General features: G+C 43.3%; 2 protein-coding genes across 3 annotated transcripts in view; one reads left to right on the plus strand and one right to left on the minus strand.

The window, feature by feature from the left end:
• The window catches only part of Mcph1 (microcephalin 1), a 193,023-nt gene that overhangs the window by 86,908 nt on the left and 87,199 nt on the right, over window positions 1–18,916 (minus strand). The window lies entirely within an intron of this gene.
• Angpt2 (angiopoietin 2) overlaps window positions 1–18,916 on the plus strand; it is a 47,816-nt gene that overhangs the window by 20,991 nt on the left and 7,909 nt on the right. The window contains exons 2-5 of the mRNA XM_027389653.2: window positions 4,375–4,530; window positions 8,133–8,254; window positions 10,939–11,171; window positions 13,623–13,753. Of these exons, the coding sequence (XP_027245454.1) occupies window positions 4,375–4,530; window positions 8,133–8,254; window positions 10,939–11,171; window positions 13,623–13,753 (642 nt within the window). The remainder of the gene's footprint in view (window positions 1–4,374; window positions 4,531–8,132; window positions 8,255–10,938; window positions 11,172–13,622; window positions 13,754–18,916) is intronic.

Here is an 18,916-nt window from a genome sequence, read left to right on the forward strand (position 1 = left end):
GGAAGCTTAAAGACAATTTTATTAGAGTTTAAAAGAAAAACACCCCAGTGCAGGTAAGCTATAAATCTTAGTGCAGCTATCCAGAAGAGGAGAATGGAGGAGCAAAGGGAAAAGGCTGTACCATTTAAGTTGGCATGGAAATTAGACACATGGTGGACAAAGAGCCGCATGGCAGTGAGGGGAGCTGTGAAGAGTAAGGAAGCCCACAGTGTTAGGGGAAACAAGCTTAGTGAAGAGATAGAGGGAAAAGGAATTGTTACTATTTCCTGAGTAATTCCGAAGACGCGGCAGGCTTCGGGAGCAGCATGGCATGGCTGTGCTCTGTAAGAGACCAAGTTAGGGGTGGGAATTCTGGGGCAGAAAAACACAGCATCTCATTAAAGGGCTAATTATTCCTCCTACCACTTTAGAATGGCTTAAGGTGAGCCTGCCTTCCTAGGGGTAGTCCTTTGGCCAGGTGATTGACCTGGCCCAACTGCCATGTTAGGTAACTTTCATCGACACTATTGGTCCCATATTCTTAAACAGAGGAGTTATTTTCTTAGTGTGCCTTTATTGCTACTCTAATATTTGCAAGCAGGCACAGCAGGAAGATCATATAAACCCAGAGCTCGAGACTACTCTGGTTTGGATTTGTTTTGTGCATGTCTCCCAGTGATTTGTGTGGTGGAAGCTTTGTCCCCAGTGTCACAGTTTTGGGAAATGGTGGGACCCATCATTTGGGAGTCTAGCCATAGGTCACCATGGAGGAAGTTTTCATTGAGGTAAAAAGAAGTAAAGAACTAACTGGGCATGCAAGGTTCACCAGTAATGTAAGCCTTTGGTAGACAGACAGGAGGATCACAAGTTCAAGGTCAGGCCTGGCTATAAGAGACCAGGTCACAAAACAAACAAGGGCAAAGACAAGACCCTCCTTCCCTTTCTGTCTCATCTGTCAGAACAGTTATAGTATTTTGTTTACTGAATGAGGTGACAGTGTGTGTCTGTGTGTCTGTGTGTGTATAATGTCAAATGTGTTTTAAGGTTTAATTACCCCCTTCGCCTTTTGAATGATCAGATATGACAGGAAAAGTAAGTCCGTTTGTGAGACAGCCATGCAGACTGTGTGTGTGTGTGTGTGTGTGTGTGTGTGTGTGTGTGTGTGTGTGTGTGTGTGTGTGTATGTGTTGTATTATGACAGCCTAGTGTTGATTTGTTGCTAGGCTTTATGGATTGTATTAGGAGTACATCCAACATTGAGCAACAATGTTCTCCAATTACGGAATCACGGCGGGCTGTAGTGCTAGACCCAGAGTTCCCCTGCATTCTGAGTACAGGGACAACAAAGGATCAGCATCCCAGAGGTGCTTCAAGCATTAGAAGCGAACATCCAAACACAGGGTGACTCTCACAGGTATGCAGGGATCTTTCCAGAGACACCTGTGCCTACAGATCACAGTCCCTGCATGATCACAGGAAGCTGATGTCAAAGGCGCACGCACAGCTTGAGTATGTGAAACTGTATGCATGGAATGGAATAAGAACCATGCCCCTCCAAGGGGAGACCCAAGGAGGTTCCTGGAGCTGTTGTTGGTAACAGCTGCCAAGTGTGGGTGACAAGAAAGGGAGCCCATGGGAGAACAGCTGTTTACCCAGTCCCCACTTGGGCTGACTTCTTATGCCAAAATGGGCTACCCTATGCAGATTTCTACTGTCAGGGATTAAAAACAACAAGAAACACGGACCGGAAAGACATCCCAGGTGGCCAGTAGAGACCAGGGACAGGGCAGTTTCCAGGTCTATCTCTCTCTGCGGACCAGCTGAGAGTTTCATGTCTAGAGTTGGTCTTAGGTTCTCTGAGATGTCATGATTTGTAGAAAGGTGACAGTATGACTGACACCATCATCTGGAAATGGCTGTCTTCACACTATTGATAAACAACCATAGTTTCCCCATCTCACAATTACTTTGGAGAGGAAAAGCAGATTCTCTGCCATGACACTCTTGGGAGACATGACTGGTGTTAATTCGGGGCTTTCTTTTTTCTTTTTATGGTGCTTATGCTAGCCAAGCACTTCACTACCAAACCAGACCCCCCTGTCCTGATTCTAGGCTTTCTTGCTGGCCAACCTGGCTGTGAACCTAATGAGGTGGTCTGTTGTAAGCACATGAAACCCATGATAGGAAGGTAGGCTCAGGCCCATTCTGCGCTGTATCACTGCTGGCTGTTAAAAAGGCTACATACAATGTGTATTGGGGCTTTGGGGATGAGTTAACAATGCTTGCAAGTGCTAGCTCTCAGCTGGCCATTCTGCGCTCACAGAGACCCTAGAGAGGACTGAGATGTGGCAAGTGATCAACAGACATTCAAGTTCCAACAGGCCTTGCTGCTGTTGGGCTGCTTCTGAAGAATTGGTGTCTTCTTTCTTAAGCAGCTCACGGCTTCCCAGAACTTTACTTTTAGTACCTTGGTGTAAAACTGGTCACCTGATGTTACTGTGGGTGGGTCACTTTCCCCACCCTGCAAATTTCAAGATGTTGTCATAAAAAGGAACTGCATTTAATTGATTCAAGTATATCCATGTACATGGCTTTGTCCCTCCCCCGTCTCTTCCTAAATTACTGACCTTTTAGAATTTCTTGTCTTGAAGCTTAGAAAAAGAGTAAGGAAATGAGGAAATTTTATTTTTTAAAATAATAAGCTATTTTTTAAAAAAAGCTTCCAGGTTTAATTTTAAATTGGATCTTGAGTTTAAATGTCCCCTTTATAAACAACCTTCTCCTGTCTCTTGACAGTTGCAACCACATTTGACCCAGTAGCTTGGAAAAGGGGAGGGAGGTATTGGAGGGTTTATATTCCCTCTCTAGTTCCATGCTTCAGAGTAAGAAAGGGGAAGCCAAGATCTTCATTTATATCAGGCTTGTAGACTGTTGTTTCTGAGCACAGATCTACACTTCAGGCTCAGGGCAGCTTCCTAGTTCCAGACTCCTAGAATATATCTCTGTATATACTGTCTTTGCTGGGGGTCGAAAGGAATTAGGCATGGAGGACAGTACTGAATGAGTTGGTTGTGACCCAGGCTCACCATCCATTCTTGTAAGCAGTGCATTAAGAAGGACACTATACTAAGAGCCTGGCATAGGCCTGATGGAGGTCAGTGGAGACCAGCATTTGAGGGTAGACTGCTTGCTACACACAGCCATTGGAGCTTTACAGTATTTCTCTCCATGACGTAGTGGAGGCTTCATCTTCAAGCTTTCACAAATGACCAGAGAGGTTTAGGACTTTGTTTGTATTCAGGCATCTATATTGGTCTGTCCTTGGGGTTCTGACAGGATATATCCTCAGCTGCAGCCACTAAGAGCACCACCCGTGCCTATTCACATGTTCCCTTTTAAAAGGGCCCTGACCACCTCATCTCTCTGTGTCTCTGTGTGTGTCTCTGCCTCTCCTCCACCCTCTCTCTCTGCCTCTCTCTCCTTTTCTGCTGCTCCTGGCTCCAGAGGCCTGTCTTCCTTTTCTCCTTCCCCCTTTCCCATTCGCTTTCCCCCAATAAAAACCCCCTCCATCCAAGCTCTGTTACGTGGTGTCTTTCTCTTGAGTGTCGATTTTTAAAATTACAACATACATGTCACACTGCTCAATAACCAAAGAACACTGGTCAGTGCGGAGTGGCTGCTAACTATCCAGAAAGGAGGTAGGAGACTGATGAACAGCAGTGCCAAGAGCAAACACACAGGGGGAACAGCATATAGTTAAGAGTGTAAATCCATGGACTGTATAGCACCCATCAGGAGACACAACATGAGGCCACCAACAAGGACACCCTTGAACAGAGAGGAACTCAACTCCTCCTATACTACTTTCTTACTCTTCAAGGCAGAAGTAAAGAGTCACCGGCCAACATTTTAGGAAGGCGACAATGATGAATGACCTGGTGAAGCTCTGTAGAGACTTTCAAATTTAAAGAAGGTGCTAGACTCAGATTTCATATTCAGTTTCATACAAAAACACTCTACTATGCACAAAAAGAACAAAAATAATTTTTGTCTCTGAGCTATAGTTTGGGCCAATTAATAGCTTTCATCATCAGACTAACATTTTAAAAAGGAAAATGAATTTTTAAGCACCGAGTAACGCATGTGCAATGATGTAGAAGCACAGCCTTATTTTTGAGGTGCTCGACTGAGCCATTAGAAATGCTAACTTACGCACAAGGAAATCGGTGTCTAAAAGGCCATGTTAGGCAGTAGAGCTGGGGCCCTGGCTGCTGAGCCTTCTCACCATCCTAACTATAGTTTTTTTTTAGAAAAGGGGCAAATGATGAGTACTTAGGAACTGGGTTTCTAGCCATCTGACTAATGACTGTCTGTCTATCACCTGCTCCTTCCTAGTTGGAGAACTACATCCAGGACAACATGAAGAAGGAGATGGTGGAGATCCAGCAGAATGTGGTACAGAACCAGACGGCCGTGATGATAGAGATCGGAACCAGCCTGCTGAACCAGACAGCGGCCCAAACTCGGAAACTGACTGATGTGGAGGCCCAAGTAAGTGACGGACAAAAGCCTTTGGTGCAGCAGCTGACAGACGACGTGCCTGTGGTTGGCTGTGCAGTAGAAAATGGAGAGCTAGACACTGGCTGTGCAGGGAGGTGGAGGCTTCAGAACTGAGGAGTTAAGGGGCAGTTAGGACTGAGAGGCCAATGGATTTTCATTTCCACAAATGGCACTAAATACATTTAATTTATTTAGGGGCCACCTAGCTATATGCATGTTATCCACAGCTTAATATGCTAAGATAAATGTTTCTTCACTTCACTAGAAGAAACCTCTTCTAGACTCTCTGTCTCTCCTCCACCCTCTCTCTCTGCCTCTCTCTCCTTTTCTGCTGCTCCTGGCTCCAGAGGCCTGTCTTCCTTTTCTCCTCCCCCCTTTCCCATTCGCTAGAAGAAGCCTCTTCTAGACTCTAGATACTATTTTCCATTTCCAAGTTCTGCTTTGCATATTTGAGAAATAGAAACCATGAAGCAGAGAGCTGAAGCCTTGCTCTTCAATCTAGCCCTGGAGTCCAGATAACTGTTAACTAAGTGTGTGGAATGAATTCTCAGAGGGAGTGCTGACAGAACAGTGGGTGGCAGCCTGTGGTGGCACAAAGAGGGCATGATGCAGAGCCAAGAGCCCCAAGGAAGAGTGAGCGAGCCTGGGCAGCGGCTCCAGTATCTCTCTCTGCAAGTCTGCTTCCTGAGTCCCAATCCTACTTCTTGGAAGCTTCAGAAGTTAGTGTCATCATGCTCTGAGCTATATCAGTCCTGTAGAAAACAACAGAGGGTCCCCACTGTAAACCACCCCAACATTCAGTACCCCACCTGCTGCTTGAACTAAGAGGACCAACTGCTAGATTTCAGCACAAGACAGCGTGACTCCCATAAGAGAAACAGCTAGCCTCTCATGCCCTGAGACACTGCTAGCATGGTGACAATCATCATTCAGAGTCTCTCTAAAAAACTGGCTTCATAGAGAAAGCAGTAGATCAAAAACTTTTACAAAAGCCAGAGTAAGGAATTATTTGCTTATCATATTTCAACAATGTTAGGCATTTAGGAACAATATAAAGAAACACACATTTCCCACAGATCACAAGGCACTGAGATATAATCCTGCTTGTTAATATGTATTAACATGAAGAAATATAGTAATATAAAAAGAAACAATGTGCCTGTGGATCAAGTCAATTGATAAAATAAAATAGTAGTGGTTAAGTGATATTCTGCAGCTTTTGACAGAAACTCTGGGGGGGCTATCTCTTCCAAAACGTCCCTTAATCACAGTATAATTTTTCTTTTCTTCTTTTTTTTCTGATGCAAGCAATAAAATAAAGTTAGGGCACAGAACAATTATGCAAACCTTTGTGACATCCGGTGTAAGATCACAGGATTTCAAAAATGCCACTATGAAGTTAGACATCCTATGACTGAGGCTAACAGGAAAACAGGCCAGGGATGGAGAGAAAACAGCTGTGGAGTCCAAATAAACACATCAGTGCAGGTGAGCCCGAGAAAAGACATTGAGGCTGACTTAGGTTCTCAGTGCACTTGACAGCCACTGTTGGTCACTTAACAGTTGGTATGGAATAGGTCCCATAAAACAGGAACATTTCTGGTTAGATGCACAATTCTTCTAGACTGTCAGAGTTAGATTATTAGACACCATATGTACATAGCTGGAGGTCTGAGGTCTTACACCCATTATCTGACCTGGACAACATAGTACCTGGTAACTTAGAACCTTGAGGTCTGTCAAACTATACAGCCCCTTTCGGAAGTGACGTGAAGAAAGCTGGGTTTGGTGGTGCATATCCCTAAGGTCAGTGCTCCCAAAGCATGATGGGAAGCAGAGACAGAACTCCCTAGATGATTGGGGGCTGACTAGCCTGGAGCACACATCACAGTAGAAGCAAGATGAACCCTGCCTCAATAAGGCAGAAGAAGAGAACCAAGTCCTAATGGTGTCCTCTGACCACTACATGTGTGCCATGGCATGTGCATACCTCCACATAGACACTACCCTCTCTCCCCTCGTACACATACACAATTCCTATATCAAGCAGGTTCTATTGGTGTCTTTCTCTGCCTCTCCTCAAATCTATCCTCATTCGTAATTCTCAAATTGTTCCGTTCCTTAACGAATAAGCTGGTATTGAATGTCTGTAGAGAGAAAATAGAGGCCAAGGCTGTGCTGCTGGCATTGCAGTCACAGGCCAGTCCTTTGCTCATTTCCAGAAGAGTTCTGCTATGACCTCAGCCAGACTTGACAAGGACCAGACATGCCCGGCACCTGCATGGTGAGACAGGCCAGGGCTATGCTGATGACAAGGACCCCCACAAACAATGATTCTTTTTCAAGGTCTCTGGTTGCTGGGCAACACTTCAGACTTCCATTAACAGGTGATATCACATCCTGAGTGACACCACACGAGGATGTGAGTAGCTGATTCTTCCTGCTGGGAGGCAGCCAGGCACCAAAGAGTCCACACAATGGGCAGCGCTGGCTTCCATGGGATATTGAGATTTCATTATTCCCTAATTGGCCAGAAGGACTTTTAAAATAGGAACAAGAAAAATAGAACAGAAGAAAGAAAAGGCTTAACATGTGGGTATCAGCAGGCTAACAATGAGCTTTCACTTTTACATGGGTAGCATGTGACTCCGTCCTTTTGTCCATGGACAGAAACTTTTGAGCAGAGGGAAATTATTTAAAATAAAATTACTAGGTTTATTTAGTTTGCATTCAAGCTCTCTCTCTCTCTCTCTCTCTCTCTCTCTCTCTCTCTCTCTCTCTCTCTCTCTCTCTCTCTCTGTGTGTGTGTGTGTGTGTGTGTGTGTGTGTGTGTGTGTGTAAGTCAAAGGACAATTTGCAGGAGTTTGCTCTATCCTGGGGAGTGAACATGGGTCACCTGGCTTGGTGGCAAGTGTCTCTCCTTGCTTAGCCATCCCGATAGGTTATGTTTTTATTCATTTATAATTTATCTCTAAAGTGGTTATTTGGGATCACCATTTGCTATACTATGTAAAACAATAGAAAGTTACAGAAGCAGTAGCATAATATGTGATTTGATACTAGTTGTTTTCCAGAGTTGATACTCATTTACTAAAAAAAGGACTTAAAAGGTAATACAGTTAGGTGTGTTCTATGATACCAAAATCTTTATGGGCATAAAAAATGTGCTAAACCCATATGGGGGAGGAGCACTCCAGGCCTATCCCTTACTGAGGAGCTACTGGCAGTTACTAGCTGCTTGGGAAGGGAGAATTTTTCTTTTCTTTCTTTTAAATGTGTGGGCACTGGAAGATCGCCCGTGCTGCAGCAGATGGATCCCATACCCAAGCTCATACGAGTAGCACTACTTGGACTTGGTTATTAAAAAGCAGTTAGGCAGAGGCTGGTGTGTGTGGGGAGAGTTGGGAGGAAGGAAATGGAAGCATGGAGATGATCATGTTTTATGGTATAAGACAAGAAAAACCATGTGTCAAGACAAAGACAGTTGAGTTAATGAATAATATACTTTCTGATCACTTGGATGACTGAATCAAGACAGGGCATACATTGTACTAATCAAGATGGTAGGCAGTAATTTTGTTTGTTATATGCAGGTATTAAACCAGACAACAAGACTTGAGTTGCAGCTTCTCCAACATTCCATTTCTACCAACAAACTGGAAAAGCAAATTTTGGACCAGACCAGTGAAATAAACAAACTACAAGATAAGAACAGGTAATAACACTACAAATTACTTGATATTCTGAACTGTACCCTTTCTAGATACATAGCCTACCCATGGTTATAAGCATAGCTTCCCCTGAAAGGATGGATTTGTGCCTGGAACATACATAAGTCTGAGGCTCTGAGAATAAGAGACAAGGAGAATCTAGAGAAAATTTCTAAACTGACCCAAACTTCTGATTAGTCTTGAAGTTTGTTTTTCATTCTGGGTTTTTAAAGACTCTGGCAGAAACCTTCCAAATCCACTCAACCTTATGCAGTTTAGTCCACACTATGCAGTTTAGTCCACACAAAATACTCGTGGGGTTGTGATATAACACTGTCTGAGGCCTTTAATGTCAACTTGACTACATTTCTTGGTTTTGGGGGGTGGGGGATTGTTCTCACTTTGTAATACTAGCTTGACTGAAACTTACCATGTAGACCAGGCTGGTCTTGGACTCTGAGATATGCCTGCCACTGCTTCCCTAGTGCTGCAATTAAGAAAGGCATGTGCTGCCATGCCTGGTGGGGTCTTTGTTTCTTGCAAGGTGAAGCACACTAGGGAAGCTGGGACAGGTACACACACACACACACACACACACACACACACACACACACGCACACACACACAACCAAAAACGTCAGTTACAAGAACCACACGGAAGGAACAAGAACCTTGCAGGGTACAGAAATTGTCTTCTTTTGTTACAAATATGCGATGGAATAATAAAGTTTCCTCATCAAAAACATCATGAAATTTCCTTGATGACATTAGCTGTCTCGATGGGTGTTTCCTGCCTTCAATTCTGAACAGCCTAAGATTTAAAAAAATACAATTGGAAAAAAATATGTGGTGTTTCACATTCCACAAATGACCTTTGAACAATCTTCATAAATTTCTTCAAAGTGAGATTGCTTTCGTTGTAGATACAAGCAAAACCAAAAATCCTTACCAGGATCAGCATGTATCCCAAGATCAACACTATTACACCTTTAGATTCACCAGCTGAAGTTAAATCTCCTATGCATTCTTCATTTTATCGTTTTCTTTTATTCTAAAAATGACTCTGGGGCTGTGGAGCAGTGCAGTTATAGTGCTCTGCCATGAAGCATGTAGCCACTGATTCTACATGCGTACAGGGAGGCCACGGTTTACAGTTAAGATTCTCCCATCTTCCGTTCATCTCACAGATAATAGCAGCTGCCATAGGCCTTTCTGCAGGACTCTGTTCCTGGAAGAGTTCATGATCTCGAACTCCTAGCAATTACGTAATCCTAAGCACTTGGAATAGTTTTTTTTTTTTTTTTCTAGTTTAATATTACAGGAGTAAGTTCCAGTTAAAAATTAGTATACTCTTAACTGAACCTATGAGTGGTTATGCATCTTTATAAGCTAAGATTAGAAATAACTATAAAACCATTAATAAAATATTTTGGGGCTTATATGGCATAACTTTATTAAGTAACTTTTAAGGGGTTTGCTTAGGCTGTAGGTGGTAACCACCACCTATGTGAGATAGGATGGCTAAACTTCCCTAAGAAATGGATCCACATAAAAACAAACAAGCAAACAAACAAAGGAACATGGAGTTTAGAGTAAGAAAGATCTGCAATTGATTTGGCATCATCAGCCACCTGGGTATGTTGGTAAGTATTTGATTTATTGTGTCTCAATTTACTCCTTGAACATGTTGATAACAATGTTGAGACTGGCAATAACATTTCCTAAGTGTCAACTACCAGTCTGTTTATACTTTTACATGCATTATTCCTCAGAGCAGCCTCTTGCAGTGGGTAATAGTAACCCAGTTTACAGATGAAGGAACCAATGCACAATCGAGGAAGTCACTTATACTCATAAAGCCAGAGCACTAGGATTTAAGCCTGTGCATAATATTTGCCTCCATCATAGAAGACTATTTGCCACATGATACTGAGAGAGTAGATGCTGTTGTTATGGTTAATATTAAAATGAAACTAGTTTAGGAGAAAGGTAACATATGACCTAAAGGTCTAATTCAAACTCCCTGCTCTCATGAAAAAACTCTGTAAGCAAGGCTTGAAATAATGTCATCTTCCTGTAAGCTTTTGGCAGGCAGTGCTTGTGACCCTCAGGGTCTATTACTGAGGCCCAGTGTATTCTTGCACAGATAAGACTCTATACTCTATTGGGTTTACACACAAACACACATGCACACATACACCTGAATAGCCTAACGTGACAATTTGAAAGATTTCTTTGGGCTGTGAGAAATCTTCCCACTTAAAAAAAGAATGTTTCTTAAAAATTTATTTCTATGTGTCTCAGTTTTTGTCTACATGTAGTTATGTGCACCATGTGCATGCCTGGTTCCTGTAGAGGTCAGGAGAGGGCATCAGATCCCCTAGAACTAGAATTATGGAAGGCAGCTATGCTTACCACCATACATCCAGAAAATTGAGTTATGGGTAGCTGTGAGCCACCATATGGCTGCTAGAAACGGAACCAGGTCTTCTACAAGAGCAGCTAGTGTGTCTAACCACAGAGTCTTCTCTTCAGCCCCTAAGTCTTCTCACTTACTATATAGTATTTTAACTAAACACCACCAAACAGAAATCTAAGAAATGGAAAGACTTATCAGCTCTGGAAATAAAGAGATTTTACAAAGCACTTGGCTGGCACTCCCTGCACTTACAAACACCTTCCTTGTAAGCTTCCTAGAAAAGAAAGTGCTGGACATGGAGGATAAGCACAGTGTGCAGCTGCAGTCGATGAAAGAGCAGAAGGACCAGCTCCAAGTGCTCGTATCCAAGCAGAGCTCAGTAATTGATGAGCTGGAGAAGAAGCTGGTGACGGCCACCGTGAACAACTCGGTCCTTCAGAAGCAGCAGCATGACCTCATGGAGACGGTCAACAGCCTGCTGACCATGATGTCCACGCCCAACTGTGAGTGGACCTCCTCCCTTCCGATGACTTATGGTGGGTGAGCCCTCAAAGCTCCACCATGATCTCTCGGGTAGCACGAGAGTCTCAGTACAAGAGTCCACGCAGAGGAGGCAGAAAATGAGGAGGACACACATTATACTAATTATCATGAAGCATATGTGCATTTTCATGGGCACATGCATACATGTGCGTCTTAGCCAGTGGTTCTCAACCTTCCTAATGCTGTGACCCTTTAATACAGTTCCTCATGGTGTGGTGACCCCTAATCATAAAATTATTTTGTTGATACTTCATAACTGTAATTTTGCTACTGCTATGAATCGTAATATAAATATCTGTGTGTTCTGAAGGTCTTAGATGACTCCTGTGAAAGGGTTGTTCAACTACCAAAGGTGTCACGACCCACAGGGTGAGAACCACTGGTCTAGAGGTTGGAAGACAACCGCTGGTGTCATTGTTCAGGTGCCATTCATTTTTGTCTTTAGAGACAATCTCCCACAGGGATGTAGAGCGCACAGAGTAGGCGAGGCTCACTCGCCAGGGAGTTGCAGGGATCTCGTCATCTCTAACTCCCCAGCTCTGAGATTAGAGGTGTGTGCTGCCATGGATGGCTTTGTTCTGGATGTGAGTTCTAGAGATCAAACTCAAGTCCTCATGTCTGCAAAGCGAGCCTTTAACAACAGCTGTCATTTCAACGTACAAAGATAGTTTTGATTCAAGGCTATAAGGTTCTCATCTTGAATTAGTTCCCTCATCAGTCAAAAGAGGAGGCTGGCAAGCTATTAAGCTATAATGACTCTTTCTTTCTTTGGATTTCAAATGGTCAAATTGCCATGAGCCCACAGGAAGGCTAGAGACACAAGTGAGAGACCCCCACTCCCTGTGACTGGTGCATGGTTGGTACCAAGGCGGCACCAGCTCGTATCTCTGTCCATGTACTTAAACATATTTAGCCTTCTTTATTACCATTTTTACTGTTACATTCTTTTAGTTACTGGGGGCTGTAGTGTTTTTCTGTAGGATTTTTTTTCCTAACTGAATTTGACTTGATTCATACTGTGGTTTATTTCATGATGCCCCCCCAGCCTGTCCCCAACCCCCGTCCAGCTGGTGCTTGTGAGGTAGGAATGGCGGGTGGGGTAAGAATGGAAAGTTGAAACAATGATGGTAGAATTAAAATCTGAAGGAATTTTATAAGCCTCCAAGGTTTGGACTTAAAGAATTTAAACACACACATAAATAGGCACTGTGCTCCCACAAAGATGCAGATTATTATGTAATATTTACTGAACATCCAAAGGACACTAGGTATGCCTATTCAATACTGAATGTGTGTGTGGATATGGTGCCTGTGGAGGCACATTGTGTGTGTGTGTGTGCGTGCGTGTGTGTGTGTGTGTGTGTGTGTGTGTGTGTGTGTGCATGCGTGTGCATCTGTGCATGTAAGGAGAGGCCTGGGGAAGATGCTGAGTATCCTGAGCATCCTGGGGAAGATGCTGAGTATCCTGCTTCAGCATTCTCTGCCTTCTTCTCTTGAGTCTCTCATTGAACCAGAGCTAGGCTGGCAGCTAATGAGCTATAATAATCCTCCTGTAACCTGGTCCCAAGTACAGGTGTGTGCCGCCACATTTCGATTTTTTTTTTTCCCTCGAGATAGGGTCTCTGGCTGTCCTGGAACTTTCTCTGTAGATCAGGCTGGCATTGAACTCACAGAGATCTACCTACCTTTGTCACCCAAGTGCTGGGATTAAAGGCATGTGCCACTACTGCCTGATTCAAACTGGGATTTTTTTTTTATGTGGGTACTAGGATCTGAAAAAATTAAATACTTAGACATACAAAGAACAGACAGTGTGTACATTCTGACTTTATTAGGACAATGAGCTAAAGGGATTTGGGTGATGGTGGAGGGAATGCTGTTTTAGGTGTACCCTCCCCCCCCCCTTTGTTCTTTTATAATGTTTGCTCAAGTCTAGGCAAGAAAGATTTTTTTTAAAGGAGTGGTTTATTACAGCTCGTTATGAAGTGCCCACATCCTACACAGTTAATTTTAAATGGGAGTAAGAAGGTGGCAAGATGGCTTAGTGGGTAAAGGTGCTGACCACCAAAAACCTGTTAGATTCCTAGGACTAACACAGTAGAAGGAGAATTGATTTCTGTAGATTGTTCCTTGACTGCCATACCTACACAATGGCACATGCATAGGGACTTATGTGTACACACACACACACACACACACACACACACACACACACACACACACACACACACACAAATATATTTGAGCTATTTGGACTAATTTTTCAAAGTGACAGGGAAGCGTGCTTCAAGAGTAACTCTTGGCAAGCACAGCCTGTCCTGCTTATATGAGAACAAAAGACTAGGTCTTGAATTACAGACTTCTCTCTATTCACAAACCCCTTTAAATGCCCCACTGCTTTTAAAACACAGCTAAGGGCTCTGCTGTTGTCCCCAAAGAAGAGGAAAGCACCTTCAGAGACTGCGCGGACGTCTTCAAGTCAGGACTCACCACCAGTGGCATCTACACGCTGACCTTTCCTAACTCCACAGAGGAGATCAAGGTAAGGAAGGACGTCCTCTGAGAGCTGTGGGGAGTCCCCTGCATCACTGCAAGGGTCAAGGAGCCCCTGAGCATCCATGCCTCGTGTCCTTTCTAGGTGTACACAGAGGGCTCTGCCATTGCCAGGTACAGAGCACGGATGTTGAGCATAGCCTGCCGTTCTACCTCCTTACTAGCATGCTCTACTGAAATAATGCTCACACTCAGGTGTCCCCCACACCGGACCCCAGGTGCTAGCATTGTCTCATTAATTTTAATAAATATATTTTCTCTGTCTGAACTGAAGTTGGATTAACCACAGTCTGTCTTTTAATAATTTCCCCAAGTAATAGTTGCATTCCACTTTGGAGGGAGCTCACTGAGAACACACCTAACACAACTGTTCAGAAGGGACTAATTTGTACATACTTCCCTTCTTGTCATATAAACTGTAGAAAGATGTGCACTTAGCAGCCAAAGTTTAATAGTCAGTCACTTTTTCTGAGGCAGGAAGGATCCTTGAGCCCAGAAGTTCAAGACTGAGACCCTCTCTCAACACAATCCCAAAGCAAAAATACTTTTATTGCTTTGAAAAACTTCTTTGGCACTGCTATTGTTTTAGACTGCATGTGGGCCAAGCAGAACACACAAACACCAGCACCTTTTGCATCAGTCCTGCTTCACACCAGCATGCTGCCAGCTTCACCCTGGGGACAACGGTTTCTATATGGAGTTGCTCACAGGGTCTCCAGGAAGCTCAGGGCTCCAGAGCTCACAGTGGAAGACTATGACCCCACTCAATGTATTCCAAAAGACCCGAGCACACTGTGCAAGGGTACAGTTCTTTTTCCTCTCATATGGGGGAGTTCAGTTAAGTATCTGTTCTATCTGTACAAAATAGACAGAACCCCAGCCCTGTGCAACAGGGCAGGTTAACACACAGACAGATCAGGCCATCCACAAGCAGTCTGGTTTACTGGTGCACTCTGAAGAAGCCCTGGGAGATTGTATTTCAGAAAATCACTTCTCGTAGTTTCTCTGAGGGGTCTGATGAGGTAGAACGGCATTGCACAGGAATCAGTGTGAAGGGTTAAGTGAAAGCCGGACAGCTGTATATGCTCCGTGTTGACAGGTACCATTGCATTTAAAAGTAAGAGCAGCTACTCCCTGGGCCAACATGACTCCAAAACATTCATGGGATGCCGTGTCAAAATGGAAATTTCAGAGACTCCTGGAAGTAGTATCTTTTTGAACTCAGCATTATCTTCAGAATTTAACATGCTATCAAAGAAAAAAACTAGCATTTAAGTGTTTAAAGATGTGGAATTTGAAACAGTAACATGCACTTTGATTATGAATTAAAAAATAAAACTGTGCTATTTAGGATAATACTTTCCAAAGAAATCTCTCTAATTCATTCATGCTGCTTTAAACCAACCCTGAAAATCGGTTAATGTCCCTGGTGGCCTAGAAGGGGAGCATTGGGAGGAGGAGAGAAACTGTACAGCTTGTTGCAGATGAACAACAAGTAATCCCAGGCTGAGGGTCTCCACTGTCTCTGCTATGCAGCTCGTAAGACAGTTCTATGCATTCTGGTGTCTGTCACCAGATGCCTGCATGATCTTGGCCTGGTAATAATGGAGGCAGGAGCACCCAGAATGGACAGAGGCTATGAGTGCACTGTGAACACTTCCAGAACTACACTGTCACACAGTCACACTGCTCTAGGGATGTCCTTCTGGGTTTGTGACATTTCCTTCCCAAATACCATACTACTCTCACAGTTTGACAGGCACAAAGATGGAAGAGCCTGTACTTTGGATTACGTGTCTAGGTCATGCTTAGAGATAACAGATTTATATTCCTTTTAGATATTCACAGTAAAACTGAATCCATTTACACAGCAGGGAACAGTAAGTTTTCGAAGTCTCAATTTCCTTTCTAAAATACCTGGTCTATGGGTGGTGTGATGGCTTGGTAAGTAAAGTGACTGCCGTGCAAGCCTGATGGCCTGACTGTGGTTCCTGAATCACAAGACGAAAGGAGAGGATCAACTCTCAAAATCATCCTCTGATTTCCACTTACATGCTTCCCCTTCACACAAAGACACACACAGACAGACAGACAGACAGACAGACACACATACACACACACACACACACACACACACACACACACACACACACGCACGCACGCACGCACGCACGCACACACACACACACACACACACACACAGAGAGAGAGAGAGTGAGAGAGAGAGTGAGAGAGAGAGAGAGAGAGAGAGAGAGAGAGAGAGAGAGAGAGAGGGAGATCACACACATTAATAAAGATTTAAGAATTAAAATAACTGGCCTGCATTGCACTGTTACCCCTAAACTTCCTTCCAGACTTGGTGTTCCATAAATGACAATGTGATCTTGTGTTACTGACCTGTCACCCCACCTTGCAAGGTGTGACACTCAAACCATAGCACCAGAGACAGAGCTGGAAAAAATAATACATGGAGCCTGCACAAGGGGTCACAGCAGGCACAGTCATCTAATTCAAAGGAAATAATGCTCACATCAAAGGCTTTAGTATTGCAACATTATACTTGATCAGTTTAACTAATTTAAGTGGCTAGTGAACCTCATATTTACATGAGGTTTTTATGGATGGGAGACATACACTGCAAAAGGGCACCTGTGAGAAGCACAAGCACACATTTTGATAGTTAGAAGCACAATCATTTCCTTCCCCCGATTTCTCAGACTCCTGTTGCTTATGGACGTCTGCTACTTATTCACTTCACCAAGGCCCGAAGCTGGAGCACAGCACTTAACTCAAGCATTACTTGCTGAAAAGCTTCAGGCTTTAAGTCCTTGTGCCAGGCCCAGGCATTCAAATCAAAAACACTAAGCGCCTCCAGGTTTGTTGTAACGGAAGCAGACATGTTCTGCACAGAGTACCACTGCCTTTCAGATCCTGGTCTGATCCTTGCCATATTTTCACTGAACATCTCCTGGCTATGTGGGTACTCTACTAGACTACTATCTCTTTTTGCAAATTTCACAACCCAGTGAACCATGATTCTGTTTCCCACAAGGCTTTGTTCTTTATTTCTTAAAAATCTGGGCAAAGTACTAAGAGAATGTTCTAGTAACTTTTTCATGGTCACTAATGGAGTCAAAGACAAGAAAAATGTGGTTCATGTAATTTATTCATGTACTAGCAGTGACCCTCAAAGTTGGGAGTCTTGCTTCTGACTCCCATAAGGCAAAATGGTCCCCTACACAGGAGAAAGCCTGCTTTAAATATCATCAAGCAACTACTTCCATTGTGATAATTTTGACACCAAGGAATCAGATATTATTAGAAGTAGGGTGGGCTCACTACAAACATTTTTTCCCACCTACCAATGTGTGACTTAGGATGCTAGGGAGTTAATTCTGTACATAAGCACTAGGTCCTTACCCTAGTGTAGCTTGTTCAATCAGTGTACCAAGTGGAGTTTTAAAATGGCATATTGATAGAATGGCCCAGTGCTGGTTAATTGGTTGATCACAGGCAAATAAGATGAAGGACTCCTCATTAACTGACTTCAGTGTGGATCTGGGCTACAGGACTTTTCTTCTATTGTTAAAAGGTTTAAGTTTCTCTGCTTTGGGAAGCATGATGTCATGGAAAAGATATGACACAGAAATTAAGAAGGCTGCCATGTTCAAATACTTTTCACTACTAGCCGAGTAACTGACCAAATGAATCAATCAGTGTTAAATCAACCATTTCAAGAGTTCATAAGTGTGGTCAGACTGCAATTGATAGATGTGAAATATCTGGCAAATTGCATACAAGGGAGTCAAACCATCATGGTTAACAAAAACAGCATCAGTACATGGGGACAACCAGGGGGTTTCTTCAGCAGATCCGTTATATCTATTTGTATACTTTCACTGAGGAAATAATCTTTTTTATGAGTAAATATAATTTTATTTCACCCATGTATTTTTCTAAACACCAGTCATAGGGAAGGTGACATGAGCCCAGGGTCTTCATGGAGAGGTAGAATAGTGCTGGAGAGACCCCTCAACAAAACAGTCTACTAAAGGTCTCAAGGTCCATGAGCAACAGAGGTGAACAACATAGCAGACCACATGGATTCCTTGGGGTTTGGCTCCTTACAGGCAGTATGAACAAATAGGACGAGAGGCTCTCATGACTCCTCTAGCTATCATCCCTAGGATTCTAACTCACAAATATAGAGTAGTTATATTTAGGCTAACCCTGTCAAGATGGTCTTCCTTAGTATCCACAGACCATGGCACTCAACAGAGGAAGAATATTCATAACTGGTTGTGAACCTTAATATTTCTACCATGTGTGCTGCAGGGAAATTATCTTATTTTCTGGAAAACTTTTTTTGGGGGGTACTACTGTAATCTTATAATTGAAAAGTATTTATATAATCTTATTTTCAAGGGTTTTTAATTATACAATAAAACTCCAGCTGAGCTCAAATTAAGCATGCAAGTCCAAAGAATTTTGTGTTCTGGACAAAATTTTTTAAGACCACTGAGGCAATTTAAAAGCAGAAATAAAACACTGGGAAAAAATGCCACAGGCAGCAAGGGAAGTGTGCAGAAGCCTAAACTCAAACCCCAGTCAGTGCTGCCTAGCCAAGCTAGGTCACATGGCCCTGGCACTCCAGAACCCTGAGGCCCTCATGGGTAGCAATACACCAATAAACTGTTTTTTTCTGCACACAATGGAAGCCCAATACCTCCAAAGCATGAGAAGGTGAGGAAAATTTGGTACCTTGCAGTGTCAATGCAGTAACTCTACAGAGAGGCTGTAGCTGGCAGTGAGGGTTGTCAATGCTGTGACACGAGTCTGTGGTTTTCTATGTGTTAAAGACATGGGATTTGGGGAGAATCTGCCAGTCTCCTGGTCACAAGGAATCACTCTCTAAACCAACTATGGGGTGGAACTCTTTAGCCAGAGCACACAGTGAGTGGGAAGGCCAGTTTCACCAGTGTGTCATGTGATTCCATTGCTTGCCAATTATCACCATTTTACATGCTTCCAGTACACTCTAAAAATGTGACAACAATTTATCCCACAAGCTATCATAAAGCCCCCTTGGAAGACATCATTACTACAAAGGTCTGGGTCACCAATGTCTACCATTCAACGACTGTGTGCTTTT

This window comes from Cricetulus griseus (assembly GCF_003668045.3).
Source record: "Cricetulus griseus strain 17A/GY chromosome 1 unlocalized genomic scaffold, alternate assembly CriGri-PICRH-1.0 chr1_1, whole genome shotgun sequence".
NCBI classification, from domain to species: Eukaryota; Metazoa; Chordata; class Mammalia; order Rodentia; family Cricetidae; genus Cricetulus; species Cricetulus griseus.